An 18,713-nucleotide genomic window follows, 5' to 3' on the forward strand; every position below is an offset into this window, starting at 1 on the left:
AGGCTCTTTTTCGGTGAAAATGGCGATTAGGCTTCTAGTAAAATAATACAATTTATAAATTCAAGTAAAAATAAATAACTCAACTTAAAAAAAAATTTACGCAGAGCCGTGTTAAACATTGCTCAATGCCGCGTTTTGTCGAATGTGTCAAAATTCTGCCGCCAAACTTTGGACTTGAAGTGAAATGAAAAATAAAATTTATTTGGTTTTGGATTCAAGTTTCATATAAATCACTAATAAATAAGTAATTTTGTACTGATTTTGTTTATTTCTGATAATATAGTATTGCTCCTTTTTTCAGATACCAAAAACTGACGAAGAATAATATAAATGTGCAAATATAGAAATAGGTGATTTTAATTAGTGAGGTATACGTGATTTCTAGAAGGCGGTATTGTGATGTACCCAACAGGCAGTTGTCCATTTATGATATGAATGGAATGGTAGCTGTCAGCGGCCACCAAACTATTGGCCATAGTACGAACAGCAAGAAAAAATCCAAAAAGACATCTTATCCAGCAGCTTTCGCAAAATACAAGTTTTATTTGGACGTGAAAGTGTCAAAGACTAAAACTAAACTTGTTGAAGATATATCAGCACTTGGAGGGGTAAGAATTTTTTTTCTCACAACTCTGCATGTATTATTGTTTTATTGTTGTAGTACTCTTTAGAGTCCAGGTCCGGTAGGACCGTTGTCAGAGGTTTACAGAATTAACCATCTGTTCATACAAATATCTAGTCTTTTCTTTAAAATGTTCAAATTCACGGCAGTTTTTACATTGTTTGGAAGTGAATTCCATGACTTGGCTGCTCTGGTACTGAAATAGTTTTAGGTAATTTATGTACGTTTTAAATCAATCTGTAATGAATTTTCACTATTAGTGTTTCTTGTATCTGGCCTTCCCTGCTCAACTTTCGTAAATCAAGTGTCAGCATTAACTGAATCTAATTCATTTAGTATTTTAAATGTTTGGATCAGGTCTGCTCTTGTCCTCCTAGTTTCTAGTGACATTAATTTCTTTCAACTTAGCTTTGTAGGTTTCTCCTTTTAAGCCAGATATTAAAGAAACAGCCTTCGATCTTTTGCACTTTTTCAAGAACTTTAATATTAATGGTAACACATGTAAAATATAAAAAATTTCCACTCCCACAAATTTTTTCTTTCTTTTTCTAACTTAAAATGAAAAGGGGGGGTAGTCAATGGTCATCTTCTTCCCTCCCTCCACACACACCTTAAGTTCCCCTAGAATCTTGTAATTGTATAATAGGATTGATGAATGCTAGTCCGATTACACAGAATAAACATTTTAATCAGCCATCTGTTGAACTAATAGATTGATTTATAGAGTTGATGCTCGCTCAAAAATTTAAAGTATTATTCATTAAAAATCTTTTTCATATAAAAGATGAATAAAACATATTCTCCCATAATTTTAAAAAGGAGTTGTAGAGTTGATGCTCCTTGTTCTTCCTAAAAAAATGAGCTGTCTATCTTGAATAACATATGATAAATTACTTTACTTCTAGAACAATTTTTATGTACCGATATTTTAATTTGTAGAATGGCTTTATTTTCAAAAAAATCTCAATTAGACAATTTAAAAAATTCTGTTCAATTCTTTGGAATGTTTAATTAAGAAATTTTGATTTAGAATAGTTAGTTAGCGATAGTCCTTATTTAAAAGTTACAGGATGTGTTTGCGTCTCTAAAGTCTTTAACAAAAGATCTTGCCTATCGCAGAACTGACTTTATTTTCATCTACAATGTAGCTTCTCATAGTTTCAGTGTAGGATTAGAACTAGTTTGGGGTAGGGTACCACCACCGTCCTAAGAGAAATTGTCCCTTGAAAAAAGACCCTATCCAAAAACATGTTTGCCTCTTTGGAAAAAGGCACTTAGTTTTACTGCTTCGATCAATTTAAAAGTTAATTTAGTGATTACTTGTCATTTATATGACCTATTGGACATCAAAAAGTTTGTCTGTCTGTGTGTTACACTTTTTACTCTGTCTGACTTGTGTGTTAGCATAAACTATAACTTTGGCTAAAGTAGGGGCGTTGCTACAATTGACCGTATCATAGAAAATTACAAATTGCCTAATGCTATAAAAGGCCTAGATAAAGCATAACATAAATACAAGGAAGACAACACCCATAAATCCTAACCTGACACTTGTAGAGTGTCAAATATTAGTAAGCAGAATATTAGGTTAATTAAATACAGCATTCTGTTCAATAACAAACAATGTCTTGATTATAGTTTGCTAAAAAGATATTGTCATAAAAGTGAAATAGACTAACAGACCCTAATTACAGAGAAGCATTGCCTAAAAGGGGGGGGGGGGTTTAATGCAACCATTTCGTAATCAGTGATTAAATGGCACTTAGAATTCGAATTTCGATCTGAACTTTTGCATGAGTAATCCTTGGTAGGTCTATTTTCCCTAAATTGAACAAAAAGTTGGAAAAGTAACGGCTGGCGGCTCAGCCGTTTAGCCGTTTTTTGCCTATTTTCAGGGTAAATTCATCATCAATTACGTAGGAATCAACTTTTTAAAACATATTTTTGGTTTAGTTCATGTTGAATGATAGCAATAACCATTTTTAAAACTTCCTAGTACCTACAGCTACTGTCTAAAACCGTTTGATAGCGTTTTGGAGTTGAATAGAGTATTATGTCAAGATAGGTTTCGTGACTAATTTACACTACAGATATCCAAAAAATGGCAAAACGGCTGAGCCGCCAGCCGTTAGCCGTTACTTCTCCAACTTTTTATTCGATTTAGGGAAAATAGACCTACCAAGGATTACTCATGCTAAAGTTCAGATCGAAATTCGAATTCTGAGTGCCATTTAATCACTGATTACGAGATGGTTGCATTAACCCCCCCCCCCCTTATTTTATTGATTTTATTATAAATACAGTATTCTGTTGAAGGACATACTGACATTTTTAGCTCTTGATAAATATTATTGATTACAAAAAGTTGTTGTGAGGTGAGACAAACTTATTTTTTCAGTATAAAAATTTCCCATATATTTTTACTTGACAAATATTTCAAACATGTCACTATTTAACAAACAAAAAAACACAAGCTGTCTCAACTCTCAAATGATTCAAAATTGTCTAAAAAGGTGAGAAAAAGTAAAAACAAATTTCGGCGGGAAACGGCGGTTGGGTTCTTTTGGGTTTGAATTTTGTTTACAAAAAGTGTCTCATCCGCCTCCCCCCTTTATATATAATTCTGTTAAGTCTTATTATTATTATTCTGCTTGTTATGTTCTGACAAAATTTTGTCCTACAATCTCATTTCAGAGCTTCGCTTTTAGGGATATTATCACTTTGTTTTTGAGATATTATTATTTAGATTTTTAATTTTACTTTTGGAATATTGTAACAGATTTACATAATTTCTTGTTAATATTTAAAAACAAGGATGACAACATCCATAAGTAGCGAAGCTCAAAATTTATTTATAGACATCAGGAAAAAATAATCTTTTGAGTATGTTAAAAAGACATACCTGAAATAAATCACTAAACCATTAAAAAATGTATAATATCTTTTGAAGCATTAAGCTAAGAAGAAAAACATAAAATCTAGGAATTGATCTAGCACCCCAACCCATGGCAAGTCTTTATTAAACTTGGTGAAAATATGTTTAATATTGACTTATTTATTAATTTAATCCTTAAAAATTCCAGCTGTTTATCATAAACAGGAGTCGAAAAAATCATGAAATCTAGGAATCGATCTAGCACCCCAACCAAGGGGGGGGGGGGGGAGTTCTGACACATTTGCGTAAACCTGGTGTATAGGCTTTATCTTTGGACTGAGAAGATAGGTTATTAGGGATAAAATCATTCTTATATGATGAATTTCCCCCAGATTTAAGATTTTTTGGATAGGCCTCCAGGTTCCGGAGCTCCAGGCCTCCAGGTAGTCTCTGTACAGGTAAAAATTAAAAATAAGATTCTTTTTGAAGAGTTAGAGGTTAGGTAACTTATAAAACAAAATATGCTTCTTTTTGATTGTTATTCATATATTTGAAGAAAAAACATACATATTTTGTCTCATAAGCTGACATCTAACTCTTTTTTTTTCATTTTTACACCAGGTTTACGCAAATGTGTCAGAACTTCCCCCCCCCCCCCCCTTATCATATCTTAAGAAAAAATTTATAGAAATGTGTAGAATGTTGACTAAATATTCCAGCCGTTTATCTTGAACAGGAGTTGAGATATTCATGAAAACTTGAAAAACTAGGAATCGATCTAGCACCCCAATCAATATACAAATTTTAATGAAACGTAGTAAAAATATGTAGGATGTTAAGGGGGGGGGTAAAATGTGGTGACTCGTGCCACGACATACCAGCAATTTTTATTTTGGGTGCTACTCCCTTAGTTTTAGAGATAATTGGATAAAATCTTTTGGGCGGGGTCAGTAATTACCCCAACTAGAGGTATCTTTCAAAAAAAACGGCGGCGGGACCGCCGCTCCCGCCGCCCGCCGCCGTTTTCCGCCGCCACCAAAAAATTTTTTTTTTTTGCATTTCTCGCCGAATTAGGCAATTTGGAATCATTTGAGACCATGTTATTTTTTTCAAAAATTTTTCCCCTTACAAGCAGCCCTGCCGTCCGCCGCCGTTTTCCGCCGCCAACAAAAAAAATTTTTTTTTGCATTTCTCGCCGAATTAGGCAAGTACTGAATTTAAGATATACCTTGATATACGAGAATTTGAAAAAAGTCCCCCCGCAGGGCTGCTTGTAAGGGGAAAAATTTTTGAAAAAAATAACATGGTCTCAAATGATTCCAAATTGCCTAATTCGGCGAGAAATGCAAAAAAAAAAAATTTTTTTGGTGGCGGCGGAAAACGGCGGCGGGCGGCGGGAGCGGCGGTCCCGCCGCCGTTTTTTTTGAAAGATACCTCTAGTTGGGGTAATTACTGACCCAGCCCAAAAGATTTTATCCAATTATCTCTAAAACTAAGGGAGTAGCACCCAAAATAAAATTGCTGGTATGTCGTGGCACGAGTCACCACATTTTACCCCCCCCCCCCCCCCCTTTACTAAATTCCTGAAAATGTCAGTCGTCTGTCTTAAAAAGGAGTTGAGAAAATTACGAAAACAAAAAAAATCTAGGAATCGATCTAACACCCCAATCAACAAACAGATGGGACAAAACAATGTATAGATTAGATACGCCTATGTCATGGGAATCTTCACTAAAAATTTCAGCTGTCTATCTTTAATAGGAGCCGAGAAAATCACGTTTCCCCCACTTTGTCTCAGACAGACGGACGGTCGGTCATTTCGAATTATAGAGTAGCTTCGCTACTAGAAAATAGATTCTTCATTTCTATGATGTTGAAAGTTGTCATTCCATAACTCCATATTTGTGAAAGGGATAGTTTCACGAAATGCATTTGAACTTAATTTAGGGAACCGTATATTTTATCCTGGTTAAATGGTTAAACTACATTTATATGGCATATATTTGAAAGAATTTCAATTTTCTACCACATAGCTTTTAAAATATCAAGACTTGAAAATCTTCTTTTTAAATTGCATATATCACAAAAAGACAATTTTCAAGTCTTGATATTTTAAAAACTACCTGGTAGAAAATTAAATTTATTTCAAATATATGCTATATAAATGTAGTTTAACCCATTAACTCGAAAAAAAAATATGCGGTTCACTTAGTTAAGTTCAAATGCATTTCGTGAAATTACCCCTTTAGTTTTTTTTAAAGGCTGTTTCGATAATCTCAAGCAGTTATGGGTGTTATCTTTCTCGGTTTTGAGGTGAAGTCGGTATTTTTTTGACCACCTTCATTAAATGACATTTTTCTCCATGTTCTAATCGACTGACAGAAAAAAACATAAAATCAAATTTGTTCCTTATTAAATTGCCTACAAAAAAGTATAAAATGAAATTTTTGTGAGATGAATTTTTAGGGTACTTATTGGGTCTTAAAGTCGGACGACAAAAAAATTTTTTTCCGATTTTTTTGCTTCGGTCAGAAAAACGGTAAGTTGGACAAAAACTGGTAAGAGCTAGAGCTTAGACGTCTTCAGGGGACTTATTAAGAATCTAATAGGCTATCCATTTCCGTTAAAAACTTTAAAAAAGCTTGTATAGTTTTTTCTTAAATCGACTAAAAGTGAAGCGGGGCGAATTCGGTTTTTTCACTTTTTATACTAACTTTTTCAATTTTATATAAAAAAGTGAAATTTTCGAGAAAAAAAGTCAAATTTCTCGTACTTAGAAATTTTTTTTTTTTTGTAGAAAAAATTGTCCGATCTTCATAATTTTTTTTGTGAATGCTCTTTATTACATTTAGCAACTTTAACCTTTAGGGCATGCTGTAATTAAATCACTATGTCATAGGTTTTTTGAAGCTGGAAAATCGACCACAGATTTTGCCAAACTTTCTCTTTTTTTCAACTTGATTTTTTTAGGAAATTTTGCTAATAGAACTAATTTTTTTTTGGCCAAATCTATTCAAAATTGCCTGAATTTTAAGGATCAGGCCTTTAAAGTCATAAAAAGTTATTTTTTCTAGTAGTATTTTTATGTTTTTTATCAAAAAAATTTTCGAAAAAAAAAGTCAAATTTCGCGTACTTCGGAAAAATTATTTTTTTTGGTAGAAAAAATTGACCTATCTTAATAAAATTTTTTGTGCATACTCTTTATTACATTTAGCAACTTTTACCTTTTGGGCATGCTGTAATAAAATCAATACGTCATCGATTTTTTGAAGCTTGAAAATGCCCTACCGACTTCGCCTCAAGGCGGGGCGAAGTCGGTGCCGTTTTAGAGATCAATTTTGACAAACTTCCCAATGTCCTAGGTTTACGTCCCTTTAGGACCTGATCGACTTTTCCGAGATCTTTCTACTGGTCTTGGTCCCATTTAAAAAAAAATAATTTTTATGATTTGCAGGTTCAAAAAACCGAAAAAAAGACCGAGTTCGCCCCGCTTTACCCTACCTATTTGTTTGAATTTATTAAACTAAATTTTTGAACATTGAATTATGATTTTAAGTAAACACTCATTTCCAAATAATATTTATCAGGACAGTTAGGAAATCTTGAAGGCCACCTTTTATCAAAATTAGTTTTCAAGGGAAATTGTGCTTTTTAATACCTATTTCAGATAATTTCTATTTCTCCTATTTAAAGATATTGATAAGTTTTGTGATTTTTTTCATGAAAAAATATCTTATTTTGATTGTATGTCGTTTGTTTGAAAATTATTGAAGATGGTTAACTTTATTATAATGGTTGTAGATTGTAGAATATACGTCGATTTTATGACAGGGGAAAAATTGTCGTCAATTAAGATTGCTAACATGGCATTAATTTATTGGCCAGTTCGTTTATCCAATGCAATGGGAGGGGATGGGATGGAGGGTGGTAAACGTTATTTTAGTCCGTTGCGTCTAAGAATAACCTTAAAATCTGGTATAAAATCCATGTAACAATTCATCCATATTTATTTTTGTTTGAAACCACTTACGGGCCATGTTATAATTACAGACAGGTGAAAAACAAGTATTGGGGAAAATTAGCGGATTCTAGCTTGGGTCAAATTTCATACTTCCTGTTTCAAAAACTTTATAACAACAATTTTAAAAGTAACAAATTAGAATTGCAGTTTAGAAAAAGAATTGAAAAAACTGAAATATAAAAATAAAATTTCCTAATCTATCTGAAAAAAAGTGATAATTTGGTTTTTATTATTGATATATTGATTTTAGTTTCTTTCTAAATTTGGAGGTTAAGCAGGTGTACAATTTTTTATAAATCAATCAATATTTTCAACCTTATTAGAAACAAATAAACCTATTTCTAATTTAAGACATTTCATATATTTGTCCATAAGATTAGCTTTAAAATGTAATTGCCAAGTTCATTCGCCTCATGTGTAAGTTTAGTATAAATGAAATGTATGTCAGAGATACATATAACATACATATGTACGACTCCTAGTGCTTGAAGCTTGCTTGCTTCAGCATTATATACATCTGTCCGCTTTTGGATGAATAACAGACGAGAAAACGAAGTAAAAGTAAAGTAATTCCTCTCTTCCTCCCTTATATTTAGTGTTCCCTGTAAGTTGTAACATCCCTAGTTTACCTCCACTCTGGATTCTTGGAGTTTACCCCCCTCTCCCCCTCACCCCTCCTTCATTACACTTCCTTTCTGTTATATATACAACAACCCTAAATAATTGCAGCCCCCCCAACATATCCCCCCCCCCCTATTTGAATCCCCTACAGTTAGATTTGGGGGTGTTAGTTGACAGTTATTTAGGAGGGGGGAAAGAGAGGCAGTATTCAGCTGTGCTTTGCCTAAATAATCTGAAAAACCCACCCCTAGAGGGAGTACCTCCTCCTTCTGGAAATAGGAAATACAGCAGAAATGTTTAGGGCTTACATAAAATATTTTGTTTAAAGATCTTTTTTAATAAGAAAATCATTCTTGATAAAAATATTAATATTAAGATATAGCTTGGTAAATTTAGAATGGAGTAATATTTCCCCCTGTTTTGAGGTATCGCTAGCGCCTCTTGTAACCGAATTTTGAACTAAGCCGGGTTCATGTTTGTGTGTGTTTGTTTCTGTGTGTCTGTGTTAGTGTGAGTACTGAGTAGGCTAGCTTTATTCCAGTTCCCTATCAAACTTATACTTTGCGGCCTTCTCTCTTACATTCTAAAGCAAATTTTAGCCTAAAACCACAGTTTACAGGCACAAAATTAGGTGTTTTATGGTTACAAGTGATTATGAATATTTTGCGCATATTTTTGACTTAATAAAAAAAGGTTTAAACTGTTTATATAAAAGTTATAAATGTTATGATGTTTTGCGCATGCGCAATAATGTCAAGTCTGTTTACTTTCTGAATGTTTTGCCTTTGCTGCTTTGTTTTTGTTATGTTTTTTTCTTCTTGGTTTTTTCATTTGCTTTGTTACTCAGATGTTGCTATAGCTTCAACTTAAAAAATATTTCTTTTTTTAAAAGTAAATGTAAAATTTATCAAATTCTTTTAGCATTGAATAAGATAAAACATGAAAAATTTATGGTGATAATATAAAAAGATGAGCTTGTTTTTACAAATATTACCTAAGTTATTTTCAAATTAAGCATGATTATATTTTTCAGAACCTGGTTGAGTTCTTAACCAAAGAAGTGACGCATGTGATAAGTGAGGGTCCGGAGTGGAAATTTTTGGTGCTATCAAGTGGAAAGTGTGGTCCCCCTTCTCCCTGGACTCCTGGGGCTGCTACACCCTCACCATCAACATCATTAGACGTAAGATATTTTGTGCATTGCTTGGGATTTCAATACTTGACTTCTCACCTGCTTAAGTGGTGCATCTTAATATGGCCACAGTAATTAGAACACTAGTATTCACAATATTACAACTTTACTTTACTAGTTAATGTAATTTTGATATTTTTTGTAGCTACTGACTGATACAAATGCTTATTGCTTTATAATAACTTTTTTTTTCTTTCAGGGAGATAGACGTCAAAAGGTTCGTTCACGAGTAGAAAGTATCGTTGGTAACGCTAAGGCAGAAAGTATCCCTGGGGGAGACGTTATAGAAACAGCAAAGAAGCTAGGCTGTCAAATATGGGCCCTGAATAAGACCCTGGCATGGCTAGATAAATTTAAGGCCAAGTATGGTAAAATATGTTCACTGTCCAGCAGCCATAGCCGACAAAGTAGCCACACATCAGCAAGTCATAATACATCTGCTGTAACTACAACCTCTTCATTAGTTCGTCCACAGCAGCAAGATCTGGCCGCTCCTTTCATTAAGCTTGATAGTACTCTGCGACACGCTAGACCTTCCTTTCTAGAGCTGAAAACCTGGCCTAGGATTAACCTAGAAGGATACGCAGGAACGTCGCCCTTTAGTGACCAGAGAAAATCGTTAAAGCACCGAAATCGCTTAAGCATCGGCGGTGCCGGCGATAGTCGGGTCGAATCCTTGCGCGTAAAAGAAGAATTGCGTAAAAAGGAGTGCGCTAAAAAGAAGGTGTCTGGATTCTGTGAAAATTGTAACGTTAACTTTAGTGAACTTGAACGTCATTTACGTGGTGAAGTGCATCAAAAGTTTGTGAGAAACGCTGCAAATTGGAAAGAGTTGGATGCCAATACAGAATTACATAATTTACACACAATCAACAGCAGCATCTTATTTTAATCTTGTGATATATTAGGACAATCTGTTATTATTGTGTCAGCTGTTATGATATCAAAATCAAAATACTGTTGTGTTCACATCAGAAGATGCCGATTAGAACAGACCTCGTAATCTCGGTGAGTCATAACCTAAGTTATTAACTTTGTCTTTTAAGGGGTGTTGGTTAAATATATAAACACACTCCAAATTGAAGATAAATATAATTTTAAGTTCTATTTTGATATGTTGAGGTGTTAAAAAATTATTTTTATGTTACCATTATTTCTTAAAACAATCCTATTAAATAAAATAGTAAGCTCCAAGCTTTAGATTTCAATAACTATTGAACCGATTAAGTTTTCCTTTAGGGAAGCTTCACTAGATCCCTGGAGGGGTTTAGGCTATTTTAAAACCAACCTATTTTTCAAAAAGTTTTTGTGACAGCCTTCCATAAATATACCGTGTCTTTCCCTGATAAATGATTAGATATTCTTAACTCCGAGGTTCTATTTTCTCCAAATATTCTGCTTCATAAAGTCTTTTTGTTGATATTTGAATATTTATTTAGATTGGAGAAATTCTGGACTGTTTACCCCCAGGAAAACTTTACAAAAAGAAGCGCTACAGCAGTTCTTTCAATGCTGGCATAGACGACGTGGAAAACGAGGAAAACGTGTGGCCGCCGCTGGCGGACAGACCAGCCAGGGTCAGATGTGATATACCGCCCAGAAGCATGAAATCCAAGGATAACGGAACTTCAGAGGCTGACCTAGATCATCATGTAAGTAGTAATACATATTTTTAAGTTGAACAGAAATGGATATAGAATATAAATGGATGCTTTGAAGGTTAAAAATTGTCGTCAATTTAGGTTACATTATTTATTGGTCAGTTCGTTCATCCAGTAGGAGTACAGGGGATAGGGTAAAGGGGATGTATGGTTGAGGGCTGTTATTTTAGCCATCTAATAGCTTTAGATAACATGGTGAAAGATCTAAACCATAAAACCATCTACAGATTATTATTATTGCTCGTTCCGTCCTAATAAGAAAACTTCTTTATTAATAAAATATCCATAGATTTATTATTAGTCTCAACATTTGATTTACAACTTCAAACTTTTATTTAGGGTTTGCCAAACAGAAGAACAAGATACTCTGCTGATGGTCGCAAACATTCTGTAGAAACTCTTGAAGAGGATGAAGACACTGAAGTCTCATTTCACCCAGACTCACTTGGCAATGGGGATTCTTCTGGCAATTCCAAACCCAAAGGCAAACGAAAATCTTCGGCCGAAAAATTTTTAGAAGACAATAGCAATTACTTCCAGCTAGAGGTTCTAGCGTCCAAAACTAGATCTAGCAAAATTTATGATGAATCTTCGTCAACCAAGAATGATAATGATGGCAAAGATTTTCATAACTCATTCCTTGATTTTCTTAAATCCAAAGAAGTGGATGATCCCATAGACTCAGATAGTACCTCTGCACCGCCCTCATCAAGATCTCGTCACAAGTCAGGCCCTGCCTCGTCGCATCGCAACGGGGGTGATTACAGCCCCAGCCCGGCTAGGTCAGACTCAACGGACAGCACGCCAGCCAGGTCTTTGCGGGGCGGTGACGCTGCCGAAAGTCCTCGGCCATTGCGAGCCCGTGGCCACCATTCTAAGCCGCGGTCAATGAGCCGCCTCAGGTCGCGGTCACGTGACTTTTCACTGAGTGAGTCAGAACCCGATACTGAAAAGTCAACCTTGAGTCTGCCAAGAAAAGAAACTTGTTCTTTAGAATCCAGTGATGACGAAAGGTAATATTTCATTTCACAAATATGTTATATAAATTGGGTGGTTGAGGTTCTTCTTAGGGGTCATATAAATTGATATTTGATACAAAAAAACCGTTGAAATCTCATGAGTAGGTTATACATTTAGGAATATTTAAAATTAAAATAATTTTACATTGAAAATGTTATTAAAAAAAAAAAATTTGTTTTCAGTAGTAACGCTTCCAGCAACGTAGAGAAACGAACACGAAGCAGTAGCTTGAGCCGCAATCATTTACTATCACCTGGCAAGCGGGCACGACGCTCAGAACTATCAAAACTCCTTGAGGCTGTGGATACTTCTTTTCATTTTGAGACGGCTGCCGCAGCCGCCAAACGACTTAGCGACAACCAAAGCGACCTCGGACCCCTTGAGATTGACGTATCGGACTCGAATATCGGCAGTGATGATGAAACTAGTCATAGTCGGGTCAATAATGATGATACAAATGAAGAGGTCTTAGATGACGGAGAAAATGATCCAGAGGAGCCGGCCTCAGTTGTCACGACCAAGAAAGGGAAGGGTAGAAAGAGAAAGCATACTGATATTGAGGGTGCTAAGGAGAAAATTGCAAAGCGTCGCGCTAATAAAGGCAATCTTCTGAAAACTATGAGTCCTTCAAATGAGAGAAGTCGCAGCTTTCATTTCGAACAAGATTTTGAAGATGTTGATGCCCTTGCCAAAAGCACCGAAGCCCTTGATGCCATTCAAGAGAAACTTGGACAAACAGATGGTAGTCCGGTCAACCTGGAGGAGTTATATGTTTCCTTTGAGTGTCCACCCCAGCGAGAGGCCTGGTTCCAGACCTACAGCAGGCAGGACAGAGGAGATGACATTGTTTATTATCCAGAATCAAAAATATTTCCCTTTGCACTGCCCTACGAGCTTCCTCTTTCCACATTTCTGCCTCAAAGACCGGAGATCAAAGGGGAGGGTAAAGCTGGGGGCAAAAGTGATAAAAGGGAACTGGATATTCCTATGTCATCAAGTAAAAAGTCAAGAATTTGTAAAGGTAATTGATATTTTTAAGTAATTTTTTTTCTAACTTAAAGGTTGAAATTTTAAATCTTTCCGCGCGCCAAAAAATGGTATTATTATCTCTTTGGTAAAATCCCTAAACATTTTAAAGCATATTACAATACATTAACATATTTTGAGACCTTAAATTTGTACCTATATGATAAAAGTATTAGTATTGTTGTATTATATTTGCCATATAACTAATTGTGATTTTTTTTTAGTATCTGAATCTGAAAGTACTGATAGTGAGAACAATAACAGACGGACCAAGTGCAAGTTTGGACTCAAGACTGAACACCTACAAGATCTACAACCTAGAATTAGTCCTAGGTGTCATGCATCAACAAAGGTATGCAATCATAATGAGTCTCGTGGCCGATAGAATTTTTCATGAGGTTAAGAGTTAGGCGACTTTGGGCACTAAATTATTTCTTTGCTTTTTTTATAATCAGGGCAACACTATAGGAAATAATTAAATCAATTCCAATACTAAAGTATATCAATCATAGACATATGATATAAATTGTTTGAATAAAATCTTCAAGAATTAAAAAAAAGTATCTAGTATGTTAAACAATGCAATTTTACTGCTCTAAGATGCCAAACTCTACACCATTCCTCCATGAATCGTCCCCCTAGTTTTTAATAGATAATCAACTTTTAATATATGAGCATGATAATTAAGACAAAAATTAAAGCAAAATAAGGGAACTAACATTTTATGATTAATGACAATTTTAATATGTATTGGTAAATTGATGTTGTGTTTACTTCTCAATTGTAACTCAGTGTTTTAATCGCGCATTTAAATTGATATTTGAAATATTTAAAATCAGTCTTATGGACAAAATGATAAATAAGTATTTAATTTAAGTTGTATGTATACTCTTGGATGGTATCCTATTCGCTTTGTCCCGTACCTTGCTTCATTATATAAGAAATAATGTCCCAAGTATTTTCATAACAAGTCAAATGTAGTTATTGAGGGGGCAATAGGACAAGTTGGTAACTCCTTGAGAAATAGGATACTGACCTTTGTATAAATTTGGTAGGCTGTTCTTCATCCTGGGCCTCTCACTGATGATGATATCATTGTTGGAGCCCTATTCCAGGTCGGAATATTTTTAAAAAGGGGTAGTTCCATTAATAGGTTTTAACTAGTTGTGTATATTTGTACAATAGGCTAAATATAATAAGTTTTCAACTAACCAATGCTTTTTGGTAGTGGTTGGTCATTCTAATGCACTTAAAGAATGATTTACATTTCTGTTTCATGTGCAAAGTTATAAAATACACATGACGACCATTGAAATTGAATTTTAACCATCATAGCTCTATGGTAGAAAATGCTTAATTCTTTAAAAATCTTTAAATAAAACCTAGGATTAAATCCTCTTCATGGAACTATCCCATGCCAACCATTTACAGTACAATGCTTCTTTAGTTTTAGTTGGTGGATTTTTTTTTTTGGTTTATGACACTTAAGTTATTTTTACTAATAACTAGTCTTGCATTAGATGCTTAGATTAACAAAAAGAGTTTCATAACTATTGAAATTCGCTATATCAACATTTTATGGTTATATAAAAATAATAAAAGTGTTCCTTAAGTCATTTGCTTGTTATGAAATTCTTTTTAATCCCTCAATGTCATGTACTACCTGCCGTTTAGTGTTAAAAAACATGCTTGCTTCGGATTGTTACCTAAATGTTTACACATTTTTGATTTTACATTGCATGGCAGGGAAAGGTTTTTATGATTTTCATTTATTTGATTTTTTCTTGTCAACTTAAACTAATCATTCACTTATTTTGCTTTATTTATTTTTGACTGTTATGAAATTTTGTTGTTTTATTATCTTAATTTAACAATAATTTTTTCTTTATTTGGTGTTTTTGTTTGGATGCATGATAACCAGTTAAAATTGGAGCCTGTATTTAAATATAACGAAAACTAATATATATTAATCTTGTATTGTAATTCAACATTTTTTTCCAGGATGATACCTTCCCCTTCCCCAATGGATTTGACGAGGCTTCCAACGACTCACTGAGCTCAGTTTTTGCCAAGAGTATCAAGCAAGAATCCACGGAAGATTACGCCAACATTGCCTCCTCTATTGATGAATTTATTCGGGAGGCGACAGGACTGAAGAGTGTGCCACCAGAGAGTAAGGACGGCGCCAGCATGCCAAATGTGCCAACCCGCAGCCGCATATCGTCCGATCTGTTGCTGAAAAATATGAAACCAAAGAAGAAGAAAGAGAAGCGGGCCACCAGCAACGAGGTTGTCATGGATAACTTTGTCACGGAAAATGTTGATCCAATATTTTTAGACTGTTTGGAAGAAGAACTGCCTACTGTTCCTCTTGAACTAGACGAGTCAGATGTTGTATCTCTAGTCACCACTTACGAGCTGTGCAAGTCTATGAGCGCATGCAACAAGCGTTGGCTGAAACCCTCCCGACCTTCCATACCCGGTGGAGGGGGAGAACATCCTGACTCGAGTGGGAGTACAAGCGGCACCAAAGGATCAGGTCCTAAAAACCATCTGTTTGGCAATAAACCCAAACGTCTTGTTATCTATAAAGAAGATCTGCCTGGCTTTAAGTTTGACAATGATATTGAGTCTGAAAAGCTGCCGATTAGCAAGCGAATGGCAAAAAAATGCGAAGCTGCTGGTAGCGTTCCTGTTGCAACTTCACCTACACCAGAAACTAAACCAAAAGTAAAATCCCCCAAAGAAGGTCCAAGAACTGCCCAAAAAGAGCCGAAGCTTGGCAAGAAAGGAGGGAAGAAACCGAAAGGAATTATCGTGGCAAAGAAAACGAAAATAAAAGAGGAGAAGCAGGAAGATGAGATGGAGGTGGACCAGGTGGATCAGGTGGACCAAGAAGATAACTGCTCGGAGACAAGCAGTGCTTCTGGAGCCAACAGGTACAAATAAATTTAATCTAGAGAAAAAAAATTTAGATACGACTTTAAATTAAAAATAAAATTACCAACCAAAAATAATACCTATTTGCTTTTGCTTTTTTTAGTTAAACTAGTGGCTACGCTCCTAGACGCCTAGTGTCTTGAAGGTGGTGGGGCATTTTCAATTTAAGTTTTATAAAGAAAGTAAAATAGAGAGAGATTCCCTCCCCCAAAATATAAAAATCTTCACTGTAGAGGAGAACTAATTCGGTTCAATGGTTAGCGAGATCCTTCGTTACAGACAAAAAAAAGCTTGATTCTTAATTTAATATGATTGATATTCTGTTTAGGAAAAAGAAAGTAAACAAAACTGGATTTCCAATTGTCAAGAAAAAGAAGCTGAAAATTAAAAAGGAAGGTGGTGTAAAGAAAGAGAAGGTAAAGGTTAAAAAAGAGAAAGTTGTGATAAAAACAGAAAAAGAAGAATCTGATGCACCCTCTCCAACTAAGACCCCTCCTCAAAAAGCTAAAAAGACTCCAAAGATAAAAAGAGATCCAGTGATATTCAGCTCACCAGAGTCCAAGGAACCAGCCTCAACCACAAGCTCACCCACCAATAACAAAGACTCGTCTCCGTCCCTGAAGCCTGCCAAGGAGAAGGTAAAGAAGAAAGTGAAGATAAACAAAACTGTGCGCTCAAGATCTAGCTCCGAGTCACCGAAGCAATCTGTGCGTGCTGGGCTGGTCAAGCGGTCTACAACACTCATGTCAAAAAATTACAGGTACTTTGAATTATATTTTGGCGCTATCACTATTAAGTACCTACCCTCTTGAGCACTGATTCCCTATTTTGAAATAAATTGAAAATAAGGAGGGGGTAGTTGTTTCTTTGTTTATTACATTATGTCTTGTTAGGTTATATTTGTATATTCCCGACAACTAGCGGATGAACTATGTGTTACGCTACAGTAGCAAGTTTAATATTGAATTTTTAAATACGCATTGTGTAGAAAACATAATTAAGAAGGATTGAGTTTAGTTTATATAGGTATTTACAATCAAATAACATTATAACTTATTTCTTTTTTTTTTAGTGAGCTGGAATCAGATACAGAAAGTCTGCTAGAAGCTAAGGTCCCCTACAGAAGTCCACATATGAAAGCTGCACTTGCCAAACAGCAGGCAGAAATGGCAAAAGCCAAGAGACAAAAAAATAAAACCAAAAAATAACGTGAAAAATATTAGTTATATTAATATTATCCAATACAGTCATACAGTAACCTTTATAGGATTCAAATTTAAACAATATTAATATTAAATATGTTAAATTAAAAGTCATAAGAATTCATTCAGAACTAGCAAATTATTTTGAATTCAACTTAGTGATTATTTTTTTTTAGTTGTAGTATGTAGATTTATTGAAAACTTGAGGAAAATTAATTATTTATGTAAGATCATGTTTAATGATTTACTTTTTTGATAAATAGGTAAATTAGTTTGAAGTTCTTTATTACACCTAATACTTCTGTAATGTTCTTTTTAAAATTAAGATTTGTTTTAAAACACAAGTCTATAGATTAATTTAACTCTCAAATTGTTATTTTTTTTTAGATTATGTTTAGTGTTTTGGAAATTTCTTTCGGCTTTTTAAAGCTACGGTGAAATATTAATTTAAATGATATTCTGCAATCATTTTGAAATTTACGTTTGGTACACAATGCTAAAATATATTTTCATTCTAAAAATGAACCCGTTGTTATAATTTGTAGTTTTGTTGTTTTGAAAATGATGTTTCACTATTTAAATGTTATATATATTCCCATTATTTAATTTAGGTAAAATAAAAGGATATGTTGATCATAATTGGTATGAATTAAATTATTATTTATTGATGTAGTTTATTTCCTCTCGCGCCCTTTTTTTTATATTGAATGTAAATTTTTTGTTTAGTGATTTTGTAATTGTTTTACAAAACCTGTTTTATGTTATTTGATTTGATATATTTTGTTAAAATTTTGCATGGCTTACTTAAAAACCAAATTGTGTCACTCATTAATGGCGTCGAGACAACTTATTTAAATAAGTAATTTATAGATAAAACTTAATAACTAAATTGTGCATTTCAAGATAAAATAAATTATGTAAAATATTTAAATTTTATTGTACTATCATATAATATTACTAGTGACTGCGAACCTGTCATTAAGGGCTCTGTATTTAAAGCGAAGGAAAACAAATAAAAATTTCCTAAAACCAACCATTAGCCTAAAACTATTCTTAGACCAGCGTAATGCTTCCATAAAATAAAGAACCCAATCGGCTCAGAAGTTAATTAAATTTTAAGCTACAGACATGAACGGCATTCATTAAAGCAAAGCTCTAAAATCAGTAGGAAGGACAAACTAACAAAATTTCTTCTTGTGTCCGAATCTAATTCTTAAGTATGTTGCATAGTTGCGTAAATACACTACGATAAGTGGACGTACTTTATTTCATTTTGGAGATGCCTCGCTTATAATCTTGTACCTTGTTATCGTTGGAATCATTTTTCCAAAATTCAGATGAATAGGATAATAATATAAAATTTGCTAAGAATGTTCATGTTGGAAATGGACGTACGGACTTTCTGGCAACGATTATACAATGGCGAAGCTTCCTAAAAAATACCTAATCATTATAGGAATCATCATGCAAAGCTTTAAGTTTATGAGAGGTCTAAATTAACGAAAAGATTTGCCGAAATTAAACGGGATTAT

General features: G+C 34.1%; 2 protein-coding genes across 5 annotated transcripts; both read left to right on the forward strand.

Annotated features, from left to right (window-relative positions):
- Window positions 1-440: 440 nt before the first annotated feature.
- On the forward strand, window positions 441-10,224 carry chif (DBF4-CDC7 kinase regulatory subunit chiffon). Its single transcript, XM_080155357.1, has 3 exons — window positions 441-608; window positions 9,174-9,323; window positions 9,532-10,224. Exons 1-3 carry the CDS (start codon window positions 441-443, stop codon window positions 10,222-10,224), a joined length of 1,011 nt encoding a protein of 336 aa, XP_080011483.1.
- LOC145316321 (uncharacterized) lies at window positions 9,532-18,112 on the forward strand. Of its 4 annotated transcripts, none has more exons than XM_080156752.1 (9): window positions 9,532-10,340; window positions 10,772-10,984; window positions 11,333-12,006; window positions 12,196-13,034; window positions 13,264-13,391; window positions 14,095-14,154; window positions 15,041-15,978; window positions 16,308-16,739; window positions 17,052-18,112. In XM_080156752.1, exons 1-9 carry the CDS (start codon window positions 10,311-10,313, stop codon window positions 17,185-17,187), a joined length of 3,450 nt encoding a protein of 1,149 aa, XP_080012878.1. In that variant the 5' UTR covers window positions 9,532-10,310; the 3' UTR covers window positions 17,188-18,112. The 4 variants fall into 4 exon arrangements, with proteins under 4 accessions (XP_080012878.1, XP_080012879.1, XP_080012880.1 ...); XM_080156753.1 differs by having other exon boundaries at window positions 12,199-13,034; XM_080156754.1 differs by lacking the exon at window positions 14,095-14,154.
- The last annotated feature ends 601 nt before the right edge of the window (window positions 18,113-18,713 follow it).

This window comes from Acartia tonsa, chromosome 4 (assembly GCF_053477335.1).
Source record: "Acartia tonsa isolate MP-2025a chromosome 4, ASM5347733v1, whole genome shotgun sequence".
Lineage (NCBI taxonomy): Eukaryota > Metazoa > Arthropoda > Copepoda > Calanoida > Acartiidae > Acartia > Acartia tonsa.

What these genes read in the sequence shown, in the direction of transcription:
- chif (XM_080155357.1), top strand. Translation starts at nt 441, where the DNA reads ATGGTAGCTGTCAGCGGCCACCAAACTATTGGCCATAGTACGAACAGC. An exon ending in ATATATCAGCACTTGGAGGG is followed by an intron (nt 609 to 9,173) that starts GTAAGAATTTTT and finishes TATATTTTTCAG; the next exon opens with AACCTGGTTGAGTTCTTAAC. An exon ending in CACCATCAACATCATTAGAC is followed by an intron (nt 9,324 to 9,531) that starts GTAAGATATTTT and finishes TTTTTCTTTCAG; the next exon opens with GGAGATAGACGTCAAAAGGT.
- LOC145316321 (XM_080156752.1), top strand. Translation starts at nt 10,311, where the DNA reads ATGCCGATTAGAACAGACCTCGTAATCTCG. An exon ending in AGGCTGACCTAGATCATCAT is followed by an intron (nt 10,985 to 11,332) that starts GTAAGTAGTAAT and finishes ACTTTTATTTAG; the next exon opens with GGTTTGCCAAACAGAAGAAC. An exon ending in TTGTTGGAGCCCTATTCCAG is followed by an intron (nt 14,155 to 15,040) that starts GTCGGAATATTT and finishes ATTTTTTTCCAG; the next exon opens with GATGATACCTTCCCCTTCCC.